The sequence below is a fragment of the Citrus clementina genome, unplaced genomic scaffold, assembly GCF_000493195.1.
Source record: "Citrus clementina cultivar Clemenules unplaced genomic scaffold, Citrus_clementina_v1.0 scaffold_3, whole genome shotgun sequence".
Lineage (NCBI taxonomy): Eukaryota > Viridiplantae > Streptophyta > Magnoliopsida > Sapindales > Rutaceae > Citrus > Citrus x clementina.
In genome coordinates this window covers 7,848,059-7,867,008 of record NW_006262339.1, presented here as the reverse complement: position 1 = coordinate 7,867,008, position 18,950 = coordinate 7,848,059, and the positions used below count along the sequence as shown (strand labels likewise).

General features: G+C 31.9%; 2 protein-coding genes across 2 annotated transcripts; one reads left to right on the top strand and one right to left on the bottom strand.

Moving 5' to 3' along the window:
- Nucleotides 1-3,003: 3,003 nt before the first annotated feature.
- On the bottom strand, nt 3,004-5,794 carry LOC18049188 (NAC transcription factor 25). Its single transcript, XM_024186949.1, has 3 exons — nt 5,641-5,794; nt 3,439-3,740; nt 3,004-3,063 (listed from the first exon to the last, which is right to left on the bottom strand). The coding sequence occupies exons 1-3, from the start codon at nt 5,792-5,794 to the stop codon at nt 3,004-3,006; spliced, it is 516 nt and encodes a 171-aa protein (XP_024042717.1).
- Nucleotides 5,795-12,606: 6,812 nt separating this feature from the next.
- LOC18049564 (40S ribosomal protein S19-1) lies at nt 12,607-15,581 on the top strand. Its single transcript, XM_006440646.2, has 4 exons — nt 12,607-12,842; nt 12,954-13,044; nt 13,149-13,332; nt 15,335-15,581. The coding sequence occupies exons 1-4, from the start codon at nt 12,759-12,761 to the stop codon at nt 15,408-15,410; spliced, it is 435 nt and encodes a 144-aa protein (XP_006440709.1). The 5' UTR covers nt 12,607-12,758; the 3' UTR covers nt 15,411-15,581.
- The last annotated feature ends 3,369 nt before the right edge of the window (nt 15,582-18,950 follow it).

The window sequence follows — 18,950 nt, the reverse complement described above, 5'->3', positions numbered from 1 at the left end:
GAAACACTTGTCTATTCAAATTTTGCTAGCCATAGTTGTATAATTTGATCTTGAACTAGTGCAACTTGATGTAAAAACTGCATTTTTACATGGTGATTTGGAAGAGGAAATTTATATGACTCAGCCAAATAGGTTCAATATTACTAGAAAAGAAAATTGGGATTGTAAATTGACAAAGTCGCTTTATAGATTGAAACAATCTCTGAGGTAGTGGTACAAGTGATTTGATCGGTTTATGAAAGGGCAAAGGTACACAAGAAATAAATTTGATCATTGTATGTATTTTCGCAAGTTACAAGAGGGATCCTTCATATATTTGCTATTGTATGTCGATAATATGCTAATAGCATTCAAGAGCAAAGATGAGAGTGAGAAGTTGAAGATTCAACTCAATTAAGAATTTGAGATGAAAGATTTGGGTGAAGCTAAGAAGATTAATGGCATGGAAATATGCAGAGATAGAGATCATGGTAAAGTCAGCTTGTCTCAAGAGCAATATTTGAAAAATGTACTACAACAGTTTGGCATGACAGAGCAAACAAAAGCTGTGAGTACCTTGTTGGCTTCTCATTTTAAGCTTTCTGCACAAGTATCTCTTTCAACAGATATGGAAAGATAATACATGTTACGAGTTTCGTACTCAAATACAATGGGTAGCTTGATGTATGCAATGGTATGTACAAGGTCTGACATTTCACATGCAGTTGGTATAGTGAGCATGTACATGCATAATCCTGGTAAAGGATATTGGCAAGCTGTAAAATGGATTTTACGATACATTCAGAAGACTGTGGATGTTGGTTTACTATTTGAGCGAGATGATACACTTGATCAAAGTGTAATCGGGTACATCGATTCTGATTATGCTGGTGATTTGGACAAACGACGATCAACCACCGGATATGTATTTACTTTTGCTAGACGGCAAATCAGTTGGAAGTCTACACTACAATATACAATTGCACTGTCAACCACAGAGGCTGAGTACATGGCAATTACAGAAGTTGTTAAAGAAGGTATTTAATTACAAGGCTTGCTTGAAAACTTGGGATTGGTACAGGAACACATTAATGTGTATTGCGACAGTCAAAGTGTTATTCACTTAATAAAGAATCAAGTTTATCATGCATGTACGAAGCATATCGATGTACGATTTCACTTCGTAAGGGAAATTATTGATGAAGGGAAGATTCTTCTATAGAAAATCAAGACTGTAGAGAATCCCACGAATATGTTGACTAAGGTTGTGATGGTGATCAAGTTTGAGCATTGTCTAAACTTGGTCAATATTCTACATGTTTGAAAGCAGTCGAAGAAGATAGAGATTTAGATTTACTAAATCTTCGTCGAGGTGGAAAATTGTTAAAATGTTAAATAATGGCTTGCCAATTTTAAAAGGCAAAGTTGGTTGCATGTTTTTGTTAACAATTGCATGGAGAAAAATGTGGTGGTTTTCTAGAAGCCAATTGATTTTTTCAAAATTGTTGATTTTGGTTGTCATTTTTCAAAGACTTTTAGGAACAAGGATTAAATGCATGCATGATCTTTGGCTATAAATACCAAGCCATTTGTTCATTTGAAAGTATCTCAATTGAGAGAGTTAAGAGCAATTGCAAGTGAAGCAATTTGAGAGAGTTAAGAGAGCTTCCACTTGAGTGTTCTAGAAAGGATTAAATTGGGTATATTGGGGTTGTGGGCTTTGATAGATTTTCCTACTTTTGTAAATTCTCATTTGTTAGTAAAATTATATTTCAGTCTTGGTCGTGGACGTAGGCTTTACGCCGAACCACGTAAATTATTGTGTCATATTTTCTTTGCACTTGTTTATCACCGCATTTATATTTCTCCAGAAATTATAGTTACCAGAATATTAGTAATAGGTCACCCTTCTGCTGCTTATTCCTTAAGTAATCGTGGATGGAATTCAACTATGAAAAGTCTAGGGCAACGGAGTTCCCTTAGCTTTTTGTGCTGGCCGTACTTTGTAGATCAATATCAAAATAGAAATTATATTTGTGACGTTTTGGAAAATCGGTTAACAACTTTGTCCCCAACAAAAAGGGATTATAACAAGACAAGAAATTTCAAAGAATCAGTGATGATGGTATTAAAGCTAACTCATTGACACGGAAGGACATGGCTAGGGAGAGTATTGCTGAAGGTGGATCTTCACGGTGAAATTTTGAAAGTTTATTTCACAAATAAAAGGGTTATGGTGTTAAATTTCCAGCTTTTATTCTAAAACAAACAAAAATTCGAAAGTATACTGCACCCTTTCCTTTACATTTTTTTTAATGTATATTTTCGTATTTATGGTTCATTGAAAAGTAGATATACTGAGAATTCTTGTATATATTACTAATGTTAAAGAAGTTCGAGTGGATTTTAAAACATAAGAGAGGAATAGTAATATTTTTTACCATACAATAGAAGAATTTTGGTAATTAAGTTAGAAAAAATCAATATAATTGGCAAGTTATGCAACAAGTAACGACTGCTTATAGGTCTGCTAAAACCAAAAAAAAAAATGTTTTTCACAATGAGTTAATCTTTTTGTTTTTTTTTACAAATCTTTTTTAATTAAATTTTTATTTTGAGCCATACAATGAATTGGCTGTATTTCACTTTTTATTCTGAGCCATACGGTTAATTGGCAGTATTTGACCACTCTTGTAGCACTAAAAGTCTAAACTACTAATCTAGCCCACGCATTCGATAACCGCCAATTGAAATATTAATTCATAATAATATGTTCTCACGATAGTATACTTCAAATTTTATTTTAATTTTATAGATCCATCATTTTAGCTGTTGTATTCTCAAAATCGCTGCAATTCCAAACATGCCCTTTAATTAACAGACGACCCAAAAAAAATTAAACAAATGAGTGAATTTATTTCGACTTGCTGGGCAAGTACAATACAAGTAAAAGTGGAGAATGAAAAAGAATATAATAACAATAGAATGAAAAAAAAATTAAAAAATCAAGTGAATTGAAGAGCACTAGAAACAGCCTTTGAATTCGCTTCCTGTTTTAACTCTTCCTAATACCCATTTTTCTCCCTGCAATAAATAAATATTAGGACGAAACAGTAATAAAAGAAGATAATTTGAAACCAAAAATATATATATATATATATATATATATATATATATATAATTAACACTTATTCCCTTAGGTTTGATTTACATTCAAAGTAAGCTAGGTGGATAAAATATGCTTCAAAAAATAAAATTCTAAAAAATGTTTTCCTTCTCATTTGTGTCCTTATATGGGCGTGGTACTCAGGAACTACAGTCCCTGGGTGCAATTTTCGCGTCGTGGAATCGAATTGTCGTATCACATCAACGGGGGAATGCTCTATGGAATGGCCTATGGAGTAGTAGTGTGTAACGCAAAGATAGGAGAAGCTGGATTATTATGAATCTGTGACTGACCTTTTCCTTGGGATTTTGGCTGGTGTAAAATTCCAGTGGCAGTCGAAACAGCTCCATTTTCCAATGTGTTCTTCTTGGCTCAGAAGGGTTTCCGGAGAAGTATGTCAGATTTCTTTTCAAGGCAAATACCTGTCCGTTGATGTTGAACATCGGTCTCTCTTCTCCAATTAGCTTCCAAAATCCTGTGCCATCCCCAACGAATCGAGTTGTTTCTTTTCCACTGCGGTGGAAGCTATTCTCTTCTTCGGGGATGAAAAAATACCACTCCTTATTCTCACCGGACGAGGATGGCGCTGTTATATCTACAGATATTCAAAAAACACATATGTTAAACGTGACATATTCATTTCAGAATTAATATTTTCTTTTGAAAAAAAAAAACCACCCTTAATAAAAGAATCAACCAACGAGCTGTCATAGGAAAATCGGCGGTTTAATTTTTACCTTGCAATGTTGGTAAGAGGCCTCCTAATGGGGCAAGACTCATTCACTGTAACAAATACTAACAATATATTGGTGTTACTGCTTTTGAGGGGTAAAATTCATTACGTCTCGCAACGTCTTCTTTTTTTCTTTTTTGTTTGAATGAGTTTTTCTCACCTAATTGGGATAATGCAATAACGTCTTCTTATTTTATTTTATTTTTCTTTAAATATATAAAGTCCATTCTTTAAGGAGGTTATAAAGATAAATGATAAAAATTAAAAAAAAAAAAAGAGTAAGAGACGACGTCGTTCTTATAGTCAAGATCGACAAAAATTCAGCTAGCGTACATTGCTGGCTGGAAGAAATAACACTGTTAATAGACTGCATGGAATAGCCAACGGTAAAAAGATGACGGTCGCCACAAGAAGGACAGAAGGTGATGAGTGATATGACAGTCTACATAAGACTAATAAAATTATTGCACCTCCGGTAAAAAGGCTGTCGAAACTAATTGAGTATAAAACTTGTTTTTACTTTCTAAACCATTATTTTCTGAATCACTGTATATAACCAGCTGCCCTGTACTTTGACTCCAATTGAAAATGAGACCTTCCCGTTTAGCGAAATATTAGATACAGTACCAACAATCGCGTAGATCAATTGATATGGGATTGTTCTAACTTAACTAAGGTTCTCGGTTCGAGATTTGGGAATGCAACTGCATTAAATACTTGTTGGGAGAGCTTTGCCGCTCTAATGGTTCTACCCGGATCGAATCTGGATTAGTCGGGATATAATGTAGTTTTCGAATTCCAAATAATTTAATACACCAAAAAAATAAATATTGGATACAGTGGGAAAATATTAATTAAGTGGTTAAAAACATTCCTATGTTTGAGGGGGCTCCATCAATCATACAACAAGGAACTTTCCTTTTAGCCATGGGCTTTCTCCTACGGTAGAGTTTCTTTCTGTTTCCTTTTAGCTCAAGAAACCTAATTTGATTTTTAACCCAACAGCCTATTATCATCTTGACTTCAGCTCAGGAAACCTACTACAAATATGGATGGATACTATCAAGAGACAAATTCCTGACAACAGGAGCTATCCTATCTGAAAGTCTAAATAATAACAAGCCTCTTCAATAGAGAATGTCGACAACAGGAGCACCCCTAAGGCAAAATATGGACAAATCCCTGACTAGAGGAGCTATCCTGTCGGGAAGTCTGAAAGTCTAAATAATAAGAAATCGCCTCTTAAATAGAGAATGTTGACATAACTTAATATATAATCAAAATATATATTTTAGTACCTACACAATAGCTGGATGAAATTAAGGAGAAGAAAGGAAAAAAAGGGTAAAAGAATTTTGAAAATGATCAATCAAATAATAGTGATCTTACATTCAACCTCAAATGATCAGGAGAAGAAGAAGTCGATGGAGCTTAGCAATATATATACATATATATAGCTTAATTAAGAAGGTTAATGTGTGTTATATTCTTCTAACCTGGGGATTTTTTTCGCCATATTCTTTTTCCTCATTGTACTCCCTTTATGCCTCATCTGTGAATGCCGAGGCAGGCAAGAGTGTCAGAGGGTGTGTTCAAATGTCTAATACAAATATATATAGATCATGATCAATTTGATGCAATAATTAATTAGTGCATGTAAATTAATCATCATCATTTATGTATAATGCAATAATCAAATAACACTGAGCAAAAAATCAAAAAAAAAAATCAACAAATTAATACCATTAACAATAATACCCACCTGAACATTTAGGATGCTTAAGATAAAGGTCCCTAGCAGTAATTTCTTTAACCGCCTGTGCTGGAAGAGCCCTATTACATGCCTTGTTTATCAAATAATGAAACACCAATTCTTCATCTGTGGGCTTAAATCTGTACCCAACCGGTAGCTCCATTATGTGATGATCACGAAGAAGAAGAAGAAGAAGAAGAAAGTAGATCTTTCGATTGATGCTGACAAATTTTTAACTTCACTGGCGAGTGCCCTTTATAGTGTGCGACCAAACTCGACGTAAAAAATTAAAATTTTTGTTAAAGATGTGTACCAGCTAATGATTAGAATCCTAAAACAACTTTGACACAATGAAAATCAAAAACTAAAAATTAATTAACTCGATAAGACTTTTTCATCATTTGGGATTTTGTTACGTTTGTCTCTCAAAGGAACGTGACATGTGTACCCTCCTTTTATGTAATTACATGCATGAGCTAGCTCTGTCGTCTTGGAATGAAATCGTCGTGTGTGTAAGGCTTTACGTTTGCAAGGCATCAGGACCGTCGGATTTGTTGACTTAGGATTGTTTTGAATTACATTAAGGCACGTGGAAGCCGTGCATTAGTTTAAATTTTATACACGATTATAAAGATTGTACAATGCATACACCGCGTGTTATTTTGAGTGTGATGAAAAAGTCAGACGTATACAAAAGGAAAATACTTATATTTCGGTCAAAGTTTTCAATATTATGATCCTTTCATCACAAGAAATTCACAAACGAAAATTAAGCAACGATCATTAGCGTTTTTTTGTTTTTTTGTTTTTTTTTGTAATTTTACCTTCATCGTTTATTGATAGAACTCGTTTTAATTATAAAATTACACTCATTATTGAAGCTCCGGCATACTTGTCTTTGCATGTACGATGTACATTTACCACGTGAGATTATATTAACTGCCAGTGGAAACTACAATAGACATCCAATAGCTTAAAACACTCGAGGAAATCATGTAAAACCCCCGTATTGTTTCAAGAAGCATATCATTTAAAAACAGGGTGGGGCTACTTTTTTTTTTTTTTGAAATTATATGAGATTATTACTCAAAATACAACTTATATTATATGAGATTACAAATTATATTTACAATAAGATAATTAATAGAACTAGTACTAGTTTACATTAAATCTTACATAGAACTACCCAGATTTTAATCAACTCCACTCATATTTCGAAAGAGAGAAAACTACTGTTTTCACTCAAATTTGAAGAAGGAATTAAACTTTCACAATGCTTTTGTGGGGGTTTGAACCACTACCCTCACAATTTTGAGGGAGTGGTAGGTTCAGGGTGAGACTACTTAAACTCTAGAAAATAACACCCATTTATGTACGACACTCATTAATTAAATTTAACAATTAACTTTTACCATATACATATATTAAAATTGCAAACACAATGCTTTCTCTTTGTTTCCTCATAGTTCATACATTCAATTAATATTAGTTTCTATTAATCGTTCCACAATAGTTCTCTTCATTGTATAATAATTCTCCTTCCTACTTGCAAATTATATATAGTGTTTCATATCATGAACAACAAATAAGCATTATTATTTTTAGAATCGAAACAACAACTATAAGTAATGTTGAAATAGTAAATTATGAATTTTTCGAGTAATAATGATTTTTAGACCTTTACCGAACAATAATATTTTATAATTGAATTATAGATATCTCTCTCAATAATGTGAAAGAAAATGGCAGAATTTCATTGAGTTTAGAAAAAAGTTGGTTACTATGATTTCATCAACATCATAAAAGTGTTGAACTTCCAAGTTGTGACTTCTTTGATGGGAGTAATTTGATTAAGTTTTAAGGATTAACATTGTTTTGAAAAAATCTGAATTAATATTTTGGGTGCGGTAATGTGTTTGATATTGAGAATAAAATTTCACCGGTGTACTAGATATATGGGTGTCTAGTGTATTTATTTTTCCTAATCCTAAATTGTTGACATTGTAATGTAATTATATTTGTAATATAAATTCTGTAGAAACATAAATATTCAAAAAGTAACTTTAGAGTACAAAAGTAGTTTCACCCGAAAAATTAATGTATTTATTTTGTTATTTAAATAGATGTTAAGTTGTTTGTATTACGGCCATAAAATAATAATTTTATATGTGCATTGTCTCTTTCGTATTCCATTTTCTCCTTTATAAAGTAAAATCCTGCATCCACCGAAGTGGAGAAATTTTGAAATTGAGAGTAAATTACTATAAATATTTCCCATGTTGCTTTTATTTGTTCCTTCAGTTTACTAATTGATCTATAGTAAAGGGATAGGGTTTTAAAATTTTAATCTATAAAACCTTTATATTGAATTATCCTCTAAACTTAACCATAAAAAATGTATTAATTGCCAACACTTGAATCAGCACTTAAATGAGTTTATAAAATATATTTAATATTACGAAAGAAACAGATAGTCAGAATTGGTGTGCACGTAAGCTGAATTTAAGGAGCAGGGTTCATCGATTGTAACCATCTAGTTATTGTTGAGGATATTTACTCATACAAATTGAAAAAAAAAAAGTACTCGTTGGTGGCCGAAATATATAAAGATTAGGGTTTAATTTTTAGGATTCAAAATGCATATTTATAGTAGTAACTAGGGTTATGATTCACGTTATTACGCTATCCGTTAGTAATCACTTAATAGTATTACGATTTTGATGGGAATCAATTTCTTTGTTTGAGAACAAGAACAAATCAATTTCTTTGTTAATTTAAAGGCCATTATTAATGACATTGCATTGCTGCAAATAAAATGACTGTCGTGATATATTAGCTACCAACTTGAATGCCAGTACAATCGAGATACGATTAGATTATTTGTATTAATGTATAAGATAATTAATTCATGTATAAGATTAGATTACTTTCTAATCTTCTGATGATAGGTATAATTTCTTGCATGCTATCCCTCTGATGTGGTTACGTAATTTAGATAACCAAAATGGATAACACAATCCCATACATATATACTCTTTTTTTTTAATGAGACTTTTACAATCATACAATTATTGAGACCAGTTTACATTACATCTTATATAACACCGCATTTTAACCCTTTCAAATATTTAAAAGACGTCAAACTCCACTTTTACGAGAAAGATTGTCTTCACTCAAGTTTTGAGAAATGAAATTTAAATTAAACCCTTACAATGCATTTGTGGGGGCTTGAACCACTTCCCTCACACTTGTCAGAAAGTGGCTCTAGCCACTGGGCCAAACCCTAGTGGATTCTATACATATATACTTGTTAAAACAATTTTAATTCATTATGTTATATTAGGGCTGGGCAAACGGTTCGGTTTTTACCGAACCGAAAAAACTTAATTCGGTTCGGTTCGGTTCTAAGGTAAAAAATCGATTGGTTTACATTCGGTTCGGTTCAAAACCGAATCGAACTGAAGAACCAATCGGTTCAGTCTAATTATTTACAAATTAATTTAATCAAAATTCAAAATCAAAAATATAAAATGCTAAATCACAAATTCCCTTTTTCTAATTCCTAATTTCGTAACCCTAATTCCTAAACCTAAAGTCCAAAATCCAGCTCTCTCCCTCGTCGGATCGGTGACTCGCGGCCTCTCCTTAGGGCCCTTTCATCACGATCAGCAGTGGCGCATCTCTTCAAGCGTGGTGACGCCGTCAAAGCCGTCAGTCCCTCACGGTTTCAAGCGTTTAGTAGCTCGGTGCCTCGGTCCCTCACGCTCACCGTTGAAGGCTCAAAGCCCTCAGTCCCTTACGCTCACAGTCTTCAAGCGTAGTGACGTTGTCAAAGCCCTCGTTCCCTCACGTTCACGCTCACTGTTTCATGCCGCTCGTCTTCGGGCCTCACTGCTCTAGCCACCACTCATCACTCACTGCTGCAGGTTAATCTTCACTGCTGCAGGTTATTTTTTTTAATTTATGTTGTGGCAATTTGAAATTGTGTTTGAATTTGTAGAGGTGTTGGTTGCTGGCAGTCTGAAATTGTACAAGTAAAGTCAAAGGAGTTGTTGTATAATTGTATATTTTGAAAATGTTTGTGAAATTGTACATTGCTTTCGGAATTTTTGTGGAGGTGTTGGTGTATAGTTGTTGTAACCAAATGAAATCTGACCCTGCAGCAAGGAAAAATCAAAAGATGCATGATCTTAGTTTAATTGCCAGAGATATATTAATTATGGAGTAAAGATAGTCCAAACGAAACTATAAAATACAGGTATATGTGCGAACCGAACCAATTTCGGTTCGGTTCTAAAATTCGGTTCGGTTTGGTTTGAGTTTTTAAGAACCGAACCGAAAAATGCCCACCCCTATGTTATATATATATAGCATTCATTTTTAAATATTAAGAAGACACCACCAAGATAAAAAATGAGAATGACTGTTCACAACTATTGTACTATTGTTTCCATCTTGGTGGGTGTCTTCTTGGTGTTCAAATATAATTTGTCTTTTCAAATCAATAGTTGAATTAGTATTGTGGTGTCATCTAATTAAAATAATAAAATCTCTTGTGTTGAAAACGATGATTCGAACTTCACTCAAAGGTTTTGGATTGTCCTTAAGCATATAGTAACAACAACAACAACAAGAAGTTGATGAGTTATTTAGAATATTATAAATTAATTATTGTTTATGTATTATTGTATAATTTTTTTTTTGAAAAAGTATTAAGTTATTCTTTGCATTAACCATTTTTTTTTATAATTTCCTTACTAGTATTCCTAATGCAAAATTTATTCATCAAAATATATCCTCCTCATTAGATGATACATGACATTTACTCTCCCTAATATTTCTTAATTAATTATGACCTTAATACACTTCGTTTTTAGTTTTTTTTTTAAAATCGATTGTTTCTTTATATATATATATATATATATATATATATATATATATATATATATATATATATATATATATATATATATATTGGTTTACATTTCTTTTTGTCAAATTTTTTCTAAATTTTTATTTTAAGCTAATCATACTTTTATTTAAGCAGGGATTATTAACTTACAGTTTTTTACTCTACACATTTGGTTAAATATCTAAATTAAGGAGTCTTGTTAACTTACATCATCTGTAACTTTCATAAAATTATTATTATTATTATTATTATTATTATTATTTACATGACTCAGTTGTTGGCTGTCAAACAATTGAGAAGTTATGGGAGAGTAAATGAGTAATTTAGTATCAACTGTATGTTACAAATATGTAACTTACTAGCTGCTTCAAAGTAATTAACAACTATCTCATGATCCAAAAAAATTATGATGGTGTTTCCTAATAAAAAATTTCACATAATTTCAAAAGATGACTGAGAACAATAATTGATTACTTAGTTTGGATACTTACTGATGTCATCAATCATTTTATGTCATGTGTATGAGATTTAATTAATTTTATTATTCATTATTTACTTATTATTTTTACAACCAACTCAATGGATGACACATAAAATGTTACATCAATGAGTATTCTAATTGAGTATTTAAAGTAAATAAGTATAGCATTACTCATAACAGTATCCATTAGAGACTTCGAACAAACTAAATACTAATTAAAAATGAATGTGATGGCCAAAAATTGTATGAATATACCTTCGCTTATTTGGGTGGGGGTATTGCCTCCCCATTATTTTTGTAAACCCTCACATTCATAAGATAATTATAATAAATTCTTATTATTTTACAAAATTGCAAATTAATAATTAGTTTAAACAATTAATTAATTATGTTATTCTCATATTTTTTTCTTAATGACTTAGGTCTTTGACAATCTTTGACCATTTAAGGTTGTTTGATGTTTCGATATAAATTTAATTTGATTATTTTACCATTATAATATAAAATGACAAAATTTTCCCCAAGAAACATGTATTATTGTAACTAATATTTTATACATTTAATTTTATGTTTTATAATATAATATATTGTATTTAAAATTTAATAATTTTCAATACCCCAAATGTCAGAAGTACATTGTTAGTTAGTCAAATATTAATAATCATACTAACAAAGTGTATTACTTATAAATCATTTATAAATAATAAATTTTGTATAAAAAAATTAAAGTTAAAGTAAATTTTAAGTATTTTGGTAATATTATCTTATAAGGGTAAAATATATATGATTATTTTATTCAAGAAATTGTAGTATTCAAATATAATAAAAAATAGTCACAAATATAAATAAATAAATAAATGAAAATGGATTTAATTGAATTTTTTTCCAAATTCCTCTTTATTTGAAATTTTCAAAAATGATATGAACTTATAATAATTTTGTAAAAGTGGAGTAAGTTTACAAAATTTGTGGAGTGAAAATATCACCACCCCATAGCAGTGTATGTGAGATTTTTCTAAAATTTAAATTAGAATATAGTTCGAACAATCAATCAATTAAGTCCTTTGTAACTTTCATTTTTGCTAAATAAGGATTTTTTATTGTTAAGATTGCTTAACAACTTAATTATGTATAAGATTAATTTGATTATTTTATCTTTGTAAGGCTCAAAAACTAGAATCTCTAGCTAACTTAATTTATCCAAAGTCTTTTCTTCTATCTCATTTATGCTTGATTATGTATTCTTTCTATAATTCATTTGTTCCATATTATATCTTAAAGTTACATGATAATGGTGGAAAAAAAAATAGACATCATATAATATAAAGGATAAAGAATGAGTGGTCCATTTACCTTGCATTAGTTGTATTTTTTAACTTTTTTTATCAGACCTCGCACATTTTTCATTACACATTTAAGTTAAAACAAAAGTTTATCCAAACAAGTTTATATTGTTTCTTAACCTTGAGATTGGATTTAGATGAATAAACCATTATATTTTAATATTTATTGCAATTCTAAAAGAATTGTTAGCAAATGTTGAAGAAGAAAGGACACAGGGTGTCCTTTCAAAAATAATCCGAGGATATTTCTGTAGTTTAGTGACACAGTGAACTTAAAACCCTAGTGTCAATCCCTTCACATTCTCGAACATTTACCCTAAACACAGTCACATAGCACATGCCGCAGCTGCTCCGCCGCTGAAGCACAGACTGAGAGAGAGAGAGAGAGAGAATGGAGACTGCAAAAAATGTGAAGGACGTCTCTCCCCACGAGTTCGTCAAGGCCTACGCCGCCCATCTCAAGCGCTCCGGCAAGGTCTCCTATCTATCTCTTTTCATATTTAATTTTTTTTTTATTATTGTTATTGTTATTATTATTATTATTATTATTATTATTATTTATCATTTTTTTTTTAATTTTGAGCAGATTGAGCTTCCTACTTGGAACGACATCGTCAAGACTGGAACGTTGAAGGAGCTAGCCCCTTATGACCCCGATTGGTACTATATCAGGGCTGGTGTGTGTGTAAACTCTTTTTTTTTTTTTCCTTCGTTTTTGTTTCGAGTTACATTTATGTACTTGATGGGTATTTGTGTAATTAAATCATATTTTGCAACATAGCTTCAATGGCGAGGAAGATCTACTTGAGGGGTGGTCTTGGTGTTGGTTCCTTCCGTAGAATCTATGGAGGGGGGAAGAGGAACGGTAGCTGCCCACCTCATTTCAGCAAGAGCAGTGGCTCTGTTGCTCGTCACATACTTCACCAATTGCAGAACACGAACATCATCGAGCTTGACTCCAAGGGGTGAGCTTTTGTTGCTTACTAGTTTTTCATTTCAATTGAACATAGGGCTGCTGGTTCTTGCTTTTGGCACTTGAAGCAATTGATTAATACCAACGTTTCTAATTCTTTAAATATCATACTACCAATATAGCATGAAGTTTTGATGTGCATGACGGGAATTTTTTTCCTTATCACTAGGCTAGAATTAAACCTTAAGGATCAGTTTGGAGCTCCATACTAGACGGGATTGGATTAAATTTAGGATGATAGTACGTTTAATGTACGGCAATGCGTGGAAACTCACTGCTACCAATGTTCGTTTTAGCTTTGGCCAATCTTTACAAGGGTAGCGGTGTTCCTTCCACTCATTGTTGTTTGCTGGCAGGGTTTTCTGACTTATGAAAACTCAAATCTTCATTTTCCTGTGAATAGGTCAATCATCGGTGTTAGTTGAACGGTTGCATAAATTGGATTGTGAGAATTCCAATGGAATGGACATTAACTTCAACACACAATGATTAACAGCAGATGACGACGGTTGATGGTGGTTAACATTTTATGAGCAGATATTGTATTGACCTCATCATTAAACCCCACTTGAACCCCACCCAGGCTAATTTTTTTAAAATTTATTTTGGCCTAAGTGGGATTTAGTGGTGGAGTGAGTATAGTTATAATTACTCTTCTTTGAGTGGTGGTGCCTGGTATGCATTAAAATTTTATTGTTCTACTCTGGCTAATAAAAATTAATATGGGACAAAGCAACCTTGTGAAGGAGAGTGGTGATTGATAACTTATTGTTTTTTGAAGCCAAGTCAACATATAGCCCATACAAAGCAACCTGTGAGGAGGTCATGACTTTAGTTTAGGCAAAAGCATGTATTATCTTTTAAATTTGATACAGTGCAGTGCATTTCATTTCTGCTAGAAGTAAACCTTTAGGTGCCTGTGGATTGCCCTCTTCTGGAAAATTTCCATTGCTTAAAATATTATTAATATTTTTTTTATCTTATGGAAGGTGGTATTATCTATGGTTAACTAATAAAAAGTAGATACTCACCGGCCACTACTGTTAATCATTGCCAACCACCATTACCTGTTGCAGTCAACTCGTTTTTTTGTTGAAGTCATTTGTGATAATGTCCAAGTTTATGCAATTGTCTAAATATTGACCGATGATAAAGTTCTTGTTCCCTCGAACAATGGGTTTGAAGTTTAGTTTGTTTACTTTATTGATGTTCACTAAGATTTTGCTTAGTAATATAGAATATTTGGATGGAGAATTGCATCCTTTTTTGGATGCTTTTTTCCAACTTCCTTTTTGTGTTTTCTCTTAAACACATGGAAGAGAGAAAAACTTAGGTGGGATAGTGTGACCACGTCAATCATAATGGAAAAACTAGGTTGGTCGATCCTACTATGCCTACACGATGACTTGGTGGGACTGTCCCATCTAAGTTTTTCTCTTTAGAAGGATCATTACTATTTTGTTTTCTACCTCTTTCCTTCGAGTGAAACTTAGGTTGGCTGGACTTATTGCCTCAGCATGTCGAGGTGGTGGGATAGTCTAACTATCATTTTGTAAGTGTGGGGAATTGAGTCCCACACTTGCAGTAATTGAGTAGTGGCCTCATTGTGTTTGACCTGTCCCATCACCTTGGCATGCTGAGGTGGTGAGCCTATCCCACCTGAGTTTCTCTTCTCGCCTTTTCACCTCTAATTTTGAGCCCTTCCATAATGCCTGCTAATTTCTATTTGAAATCTATTTTGGGGAAAGCACTTCAGATGTCATAGATAAAATGAACTTCTAAAATGTTCACATGATTAGGAGGTAGCTCATGCTCATGCTCATTCTCTTGTTGGTAATGATTGGAATCATTTGAAAGTTACATTGGTTCCAAAACCTCATTTGCTTTTTCAAGTTCCATTGATAATTGCATTGACTTTAATATTCAGCAAGCATTTGCATGATATGTTGGCAACCAATAATATTTGGCTAATTGGTAAATTCTATTATTAACAGTGGAAGGAGAATCACATCCAGTGGGCAGCGGGATCTTGATCAAGTTGCTGGACGGATTGCAGTTGTTGCCCCTTGAGGGATTAGCTCAAGCTTTCAAAAGGATTGATGTTATTGAGTTAGTTGTTTGAATGGGAGTAGTAGATAGAAAGCATCGTTAGTTGATTTTCAGTTCTCTGTTAGTAACCTAAGATGAATTGATAATGAATATTCTTTTTCATATTTAACATGCCCCCTCATTGCTTTCTCATTTAATTTTGTGCGTCACTTTAACAGAGCTTCCTTTGAAAAAAGAAAAAAAGGGCTTAGAACTTTTTTTTTTTTTAAATGTCGATGTTCGAATTTTCAAATAAAATTTCTTGTCCCATCATCAAGTGAATGAATAAGGGCTTTTTGTTTTTTGACGGGGGCTGGGGATTTTTTCGGGACTGAGTGAATAAGTAGTTAATTCACTTTTTCCTGTTCGAGGATCCGACTTGTCTTTATTTATAGTGACAAGTGAAGATCCAATTGTATTATCTGACTATCATCTCGTGGGTCAGAGATTGTCGGCAATAGTGTAAGAGGATGCCAATGTTATAGGGTAGTAAATTTTTTAATTAATTGTATCAAAAATCTTAAGTGCGGTATTATGTATTAGATTGAGAGAAATTATTTCAACGACATTTTTTTTTGTCATATGTACATTTAATCATTATAAAATTTTAATATTTTTTATTATTTTTATTTTTAAATTTGTATTAATTGATCAGTTTAACACTAAAAATTAATCATTTTATTCTTAAATGAATTAAAATATTATTTTATTCTATAAAGTTTTAAAAAATGAAAAATTATAATTATAAGAATATTCCTGAATTTAATAAAAGAAATAAACCTTAAATCGGATATGTAAATTTTTTATAATTATAATTATATTTAAAAATTATCATATTAATTTTTTTATAATCATAATTTCATTTAATTTGTATAGGGAAGCTTCTTAATATTAATTATAGGGAAGTTTACAATGTTAGACAAAGTTTTTCTCTTCATGTTAATTTTTGTAAACTTCCTTATACTTAATTTAATTATAGAAATTAAATTAAATTATAATTACAAAAATTATAACTACAAGATGTTATTTTTTATAATTATAATTTTATTTAAAAATTATCATCTTAAATTTTGAGATTTATTTGTTTTATTGAATTTAGAGGTATCCTTATAATTATCATTTTTCTTTTTATTTTTCAAAATTTTATAGGATAAAATATTCTTTTAATTCATTTAGGAGAAAAATGATTATTTTTAGTGTCAAATTAGTTGATTGATACAAATTTAAAAACAGAGGTGGTGTAAAGTACATGTTAAAATTTTGTAGTAGTTAGATGAATAAATAACAAAAGAAAGGTGGTGTAAAGATAATTTCTCTTACATTAAAGAAAATGCCCACAAGAATTAGGGATGGTAAAAGTTTAGGCTAGTTTTAGTTATGGTAATACTTGTATTTGGTACAGACATATTTTTTGAACATTTGAGTTGGGTTTAGGCCAAGCTTTTTGTTGTGGACTTAAAAATTTTGGATTTTATATTAATAATTTTACACGTGAATTATTTATTTATTTTATAATTTAAATTTTATTTTAATAAAATTGAGCTTATAAATATAATTTTAAATGTTTAAAAATATAAATATATGTAATAAGTAGATCAAATAAATATAATTATTTAAATAATATATATTTTATAACTTTTTCATAAAATTCATGTTTTAGGCAGAATCTCAAACTTATGAAAGGTCCGTTTGGAATTGAGATTGTACAGTTATAACTTAAAAGTTACAATAATAAGGACCGACGTTTCGCTTAACTCTTGTTTAGTATTGAGGTGTTGTGGTTTTTAAATTATAGTTGTTATGAAAAAAAAGATGTAATTATAAAACAAACGTTAATAGTATGTAATAAATTTATATTTTATATAATAATTTTAATAAAATTATAAAATATAAATAAATTTTTATTATATAAATAAAAAAATTTATCAATATAACTTTTAAATTATAACTGTTAGGGGTATTGAGTCGAGCACTGCCGAGGTCCAGTTTGGGTATGAACCGGACTAACATGTTTAACGTCTCTGAATCGAGGACCGGGGACAATTCCCCAAATGGACCCTCAAATTCAATGTTCAACTAACATTGGTTACATTGCCGCCCAATCCCCAAGCTACGTGCCAATGCCTTTGCCGGGTAATTAAAACGACATGTTGTTTACAGGATACCAACGGACAGTCGACACGCCCCGCAGAGAGCGCACACACGTTGTTTCCAGCGCCAAAACAAAAGTAACGGAAAGAGACTCATCGCGTCGTGCCGTCAATAACTCAATTACACGGCAACACAGTGGGGTCTGACCCGAATATTAATAGACGCCACGTGGCGCATTCTGAACAAAAAGATTCAGAATCTTACTCACCGTCCCCCGCGCTTTCTAGACACGACTCCCCCGCGCTGCCGGAATTAAAAGAATCTCACCACTACTGTATGTATGTATGTACACCCCCCAATTTTTTATGTATATAAATTTTGGAGAGATCGCAAATAATATTATTACAAAGCTGTAAAAATTTCGCGAGCAGTGCTTAGGCCTTTGCTTTTTATCTCGATTCCGAATATTTTGATTTGAAATTGCTTCGATTCTCGTATTGCTTGTGAAAAAAGTTTGTTTCTTCTTCACTTTTTCTCTTTCTAGATCAAGTGATCAACCAAACCACACCAAACCAAATCTTAGGGTTTTGCTCTGATTCTATCGATCTCTTTTGTCTCTTTCTTTGGCTCGCTCTCACTGTAAGTCTCGTTGCTTTCTATTTTGCCTTTTCGAAGTGATTTATGACTTTCAGAGCAATGCCGTCTTACTTCTGATTACGTAGAGCTGATGGATTTATTTATTTATTTTTCTGTTTTGGTTGTTTTAGAGTGGAGCATAATGTAGTTTTTGCATTATCATTTTTTTTAATTGTTTTTTTTTTTTTTGGTTGAACAAAGTTTGTGTAGTCTCAGTTGAGTGTAACAGTTATTTTTTCCCCTTAAATAAATAAATAAGTGAAGAAAATAATCTGGTTGTGTTTTCTTTTCCTTAAATTTTGAGCCTTTTCCGATGCTGTTGCAGGTACTTCATCCAACTCTGTCCATTTTCGAGGTTAGTAAATTAGAAATGTACCAGTGTGGAGACTGTTAAAGCAAGCTTTATTGTGATAATGAATCCTTTGTGGGACTGCTAGTGGATTTAAGAGAACAATTATGGCTTGGAAATTGGGATTTTAGAGTAAAATCCCCTCTCCCCTTTCCCAATTGCCCTCTCTTGATCACTAGTGGCTCATGATGAGTGGGTATCTATTTAAAGTTTGCTTTAGAGGTGTCCACACTGGACAATGCTTATTCACCAACCTCGAGAATGGAGAGAGGGGGGAGAAAGCACCATGCCACAGCATCGGAAAAGCGATAGGATTTAAGGGAAAGGAGGGCATCACCTGTCTTCCTTCTGGAGGAAATAGTGTATTCTAGGGGTATAGTCATCTAGAACGTCGAATAGTATCTGTATGTTCCTTGTTGCAACATTACAGAAAAAAAAATTCATTT

Excerpts from the sequence above, each read along its gene's own strand:
- LOC18049188 (XM_024186949.1), bottom strand. The coding sequence starts at position 5,794 with ATGGAGCTACCGGTTGGGTACAGATTTAAGCCCACAGATGAAGAATTG. Across the intron at positions 3,741-5,640 it reads TAAGCATCCTAAATGTTCAG|ATATAACAGCGCCATCCTCG; the intron begins GTGGGTATTATT and ends GAATATCTGTAG. Across the intron at positions 3,064-3,438 it reads GCCAAAATCCCAAGGAAAAG|GGAGAAAAATGGGTATTAGG; the intron begins GTCAGTCACAGA and ends TATTTATTGCAG.
- LOC18049564 (XM_006440646.2), top strand. The coding sequence starts at position 12,759 with ATGGAGACTGCAAAAAATGTGAAGGACGTCTCTCCCCACGAGTTCGTC. Across the intron at positions 13,045-13,148 it reads TTGGTACTATATCAGGGCTG|CTTCAATGGCGAGGAAGATC; the intron begins GTGTGTGTGTAA and ends TTTGCAACATAG. Across the intron at positions 13,333-15,334 it reads ATCGAGCTTGACTCCAAGGG|TGGAAGGAGAATCACATCCA; the intron begins GTGAGCTTTTGT and ends TATTATTAACAG.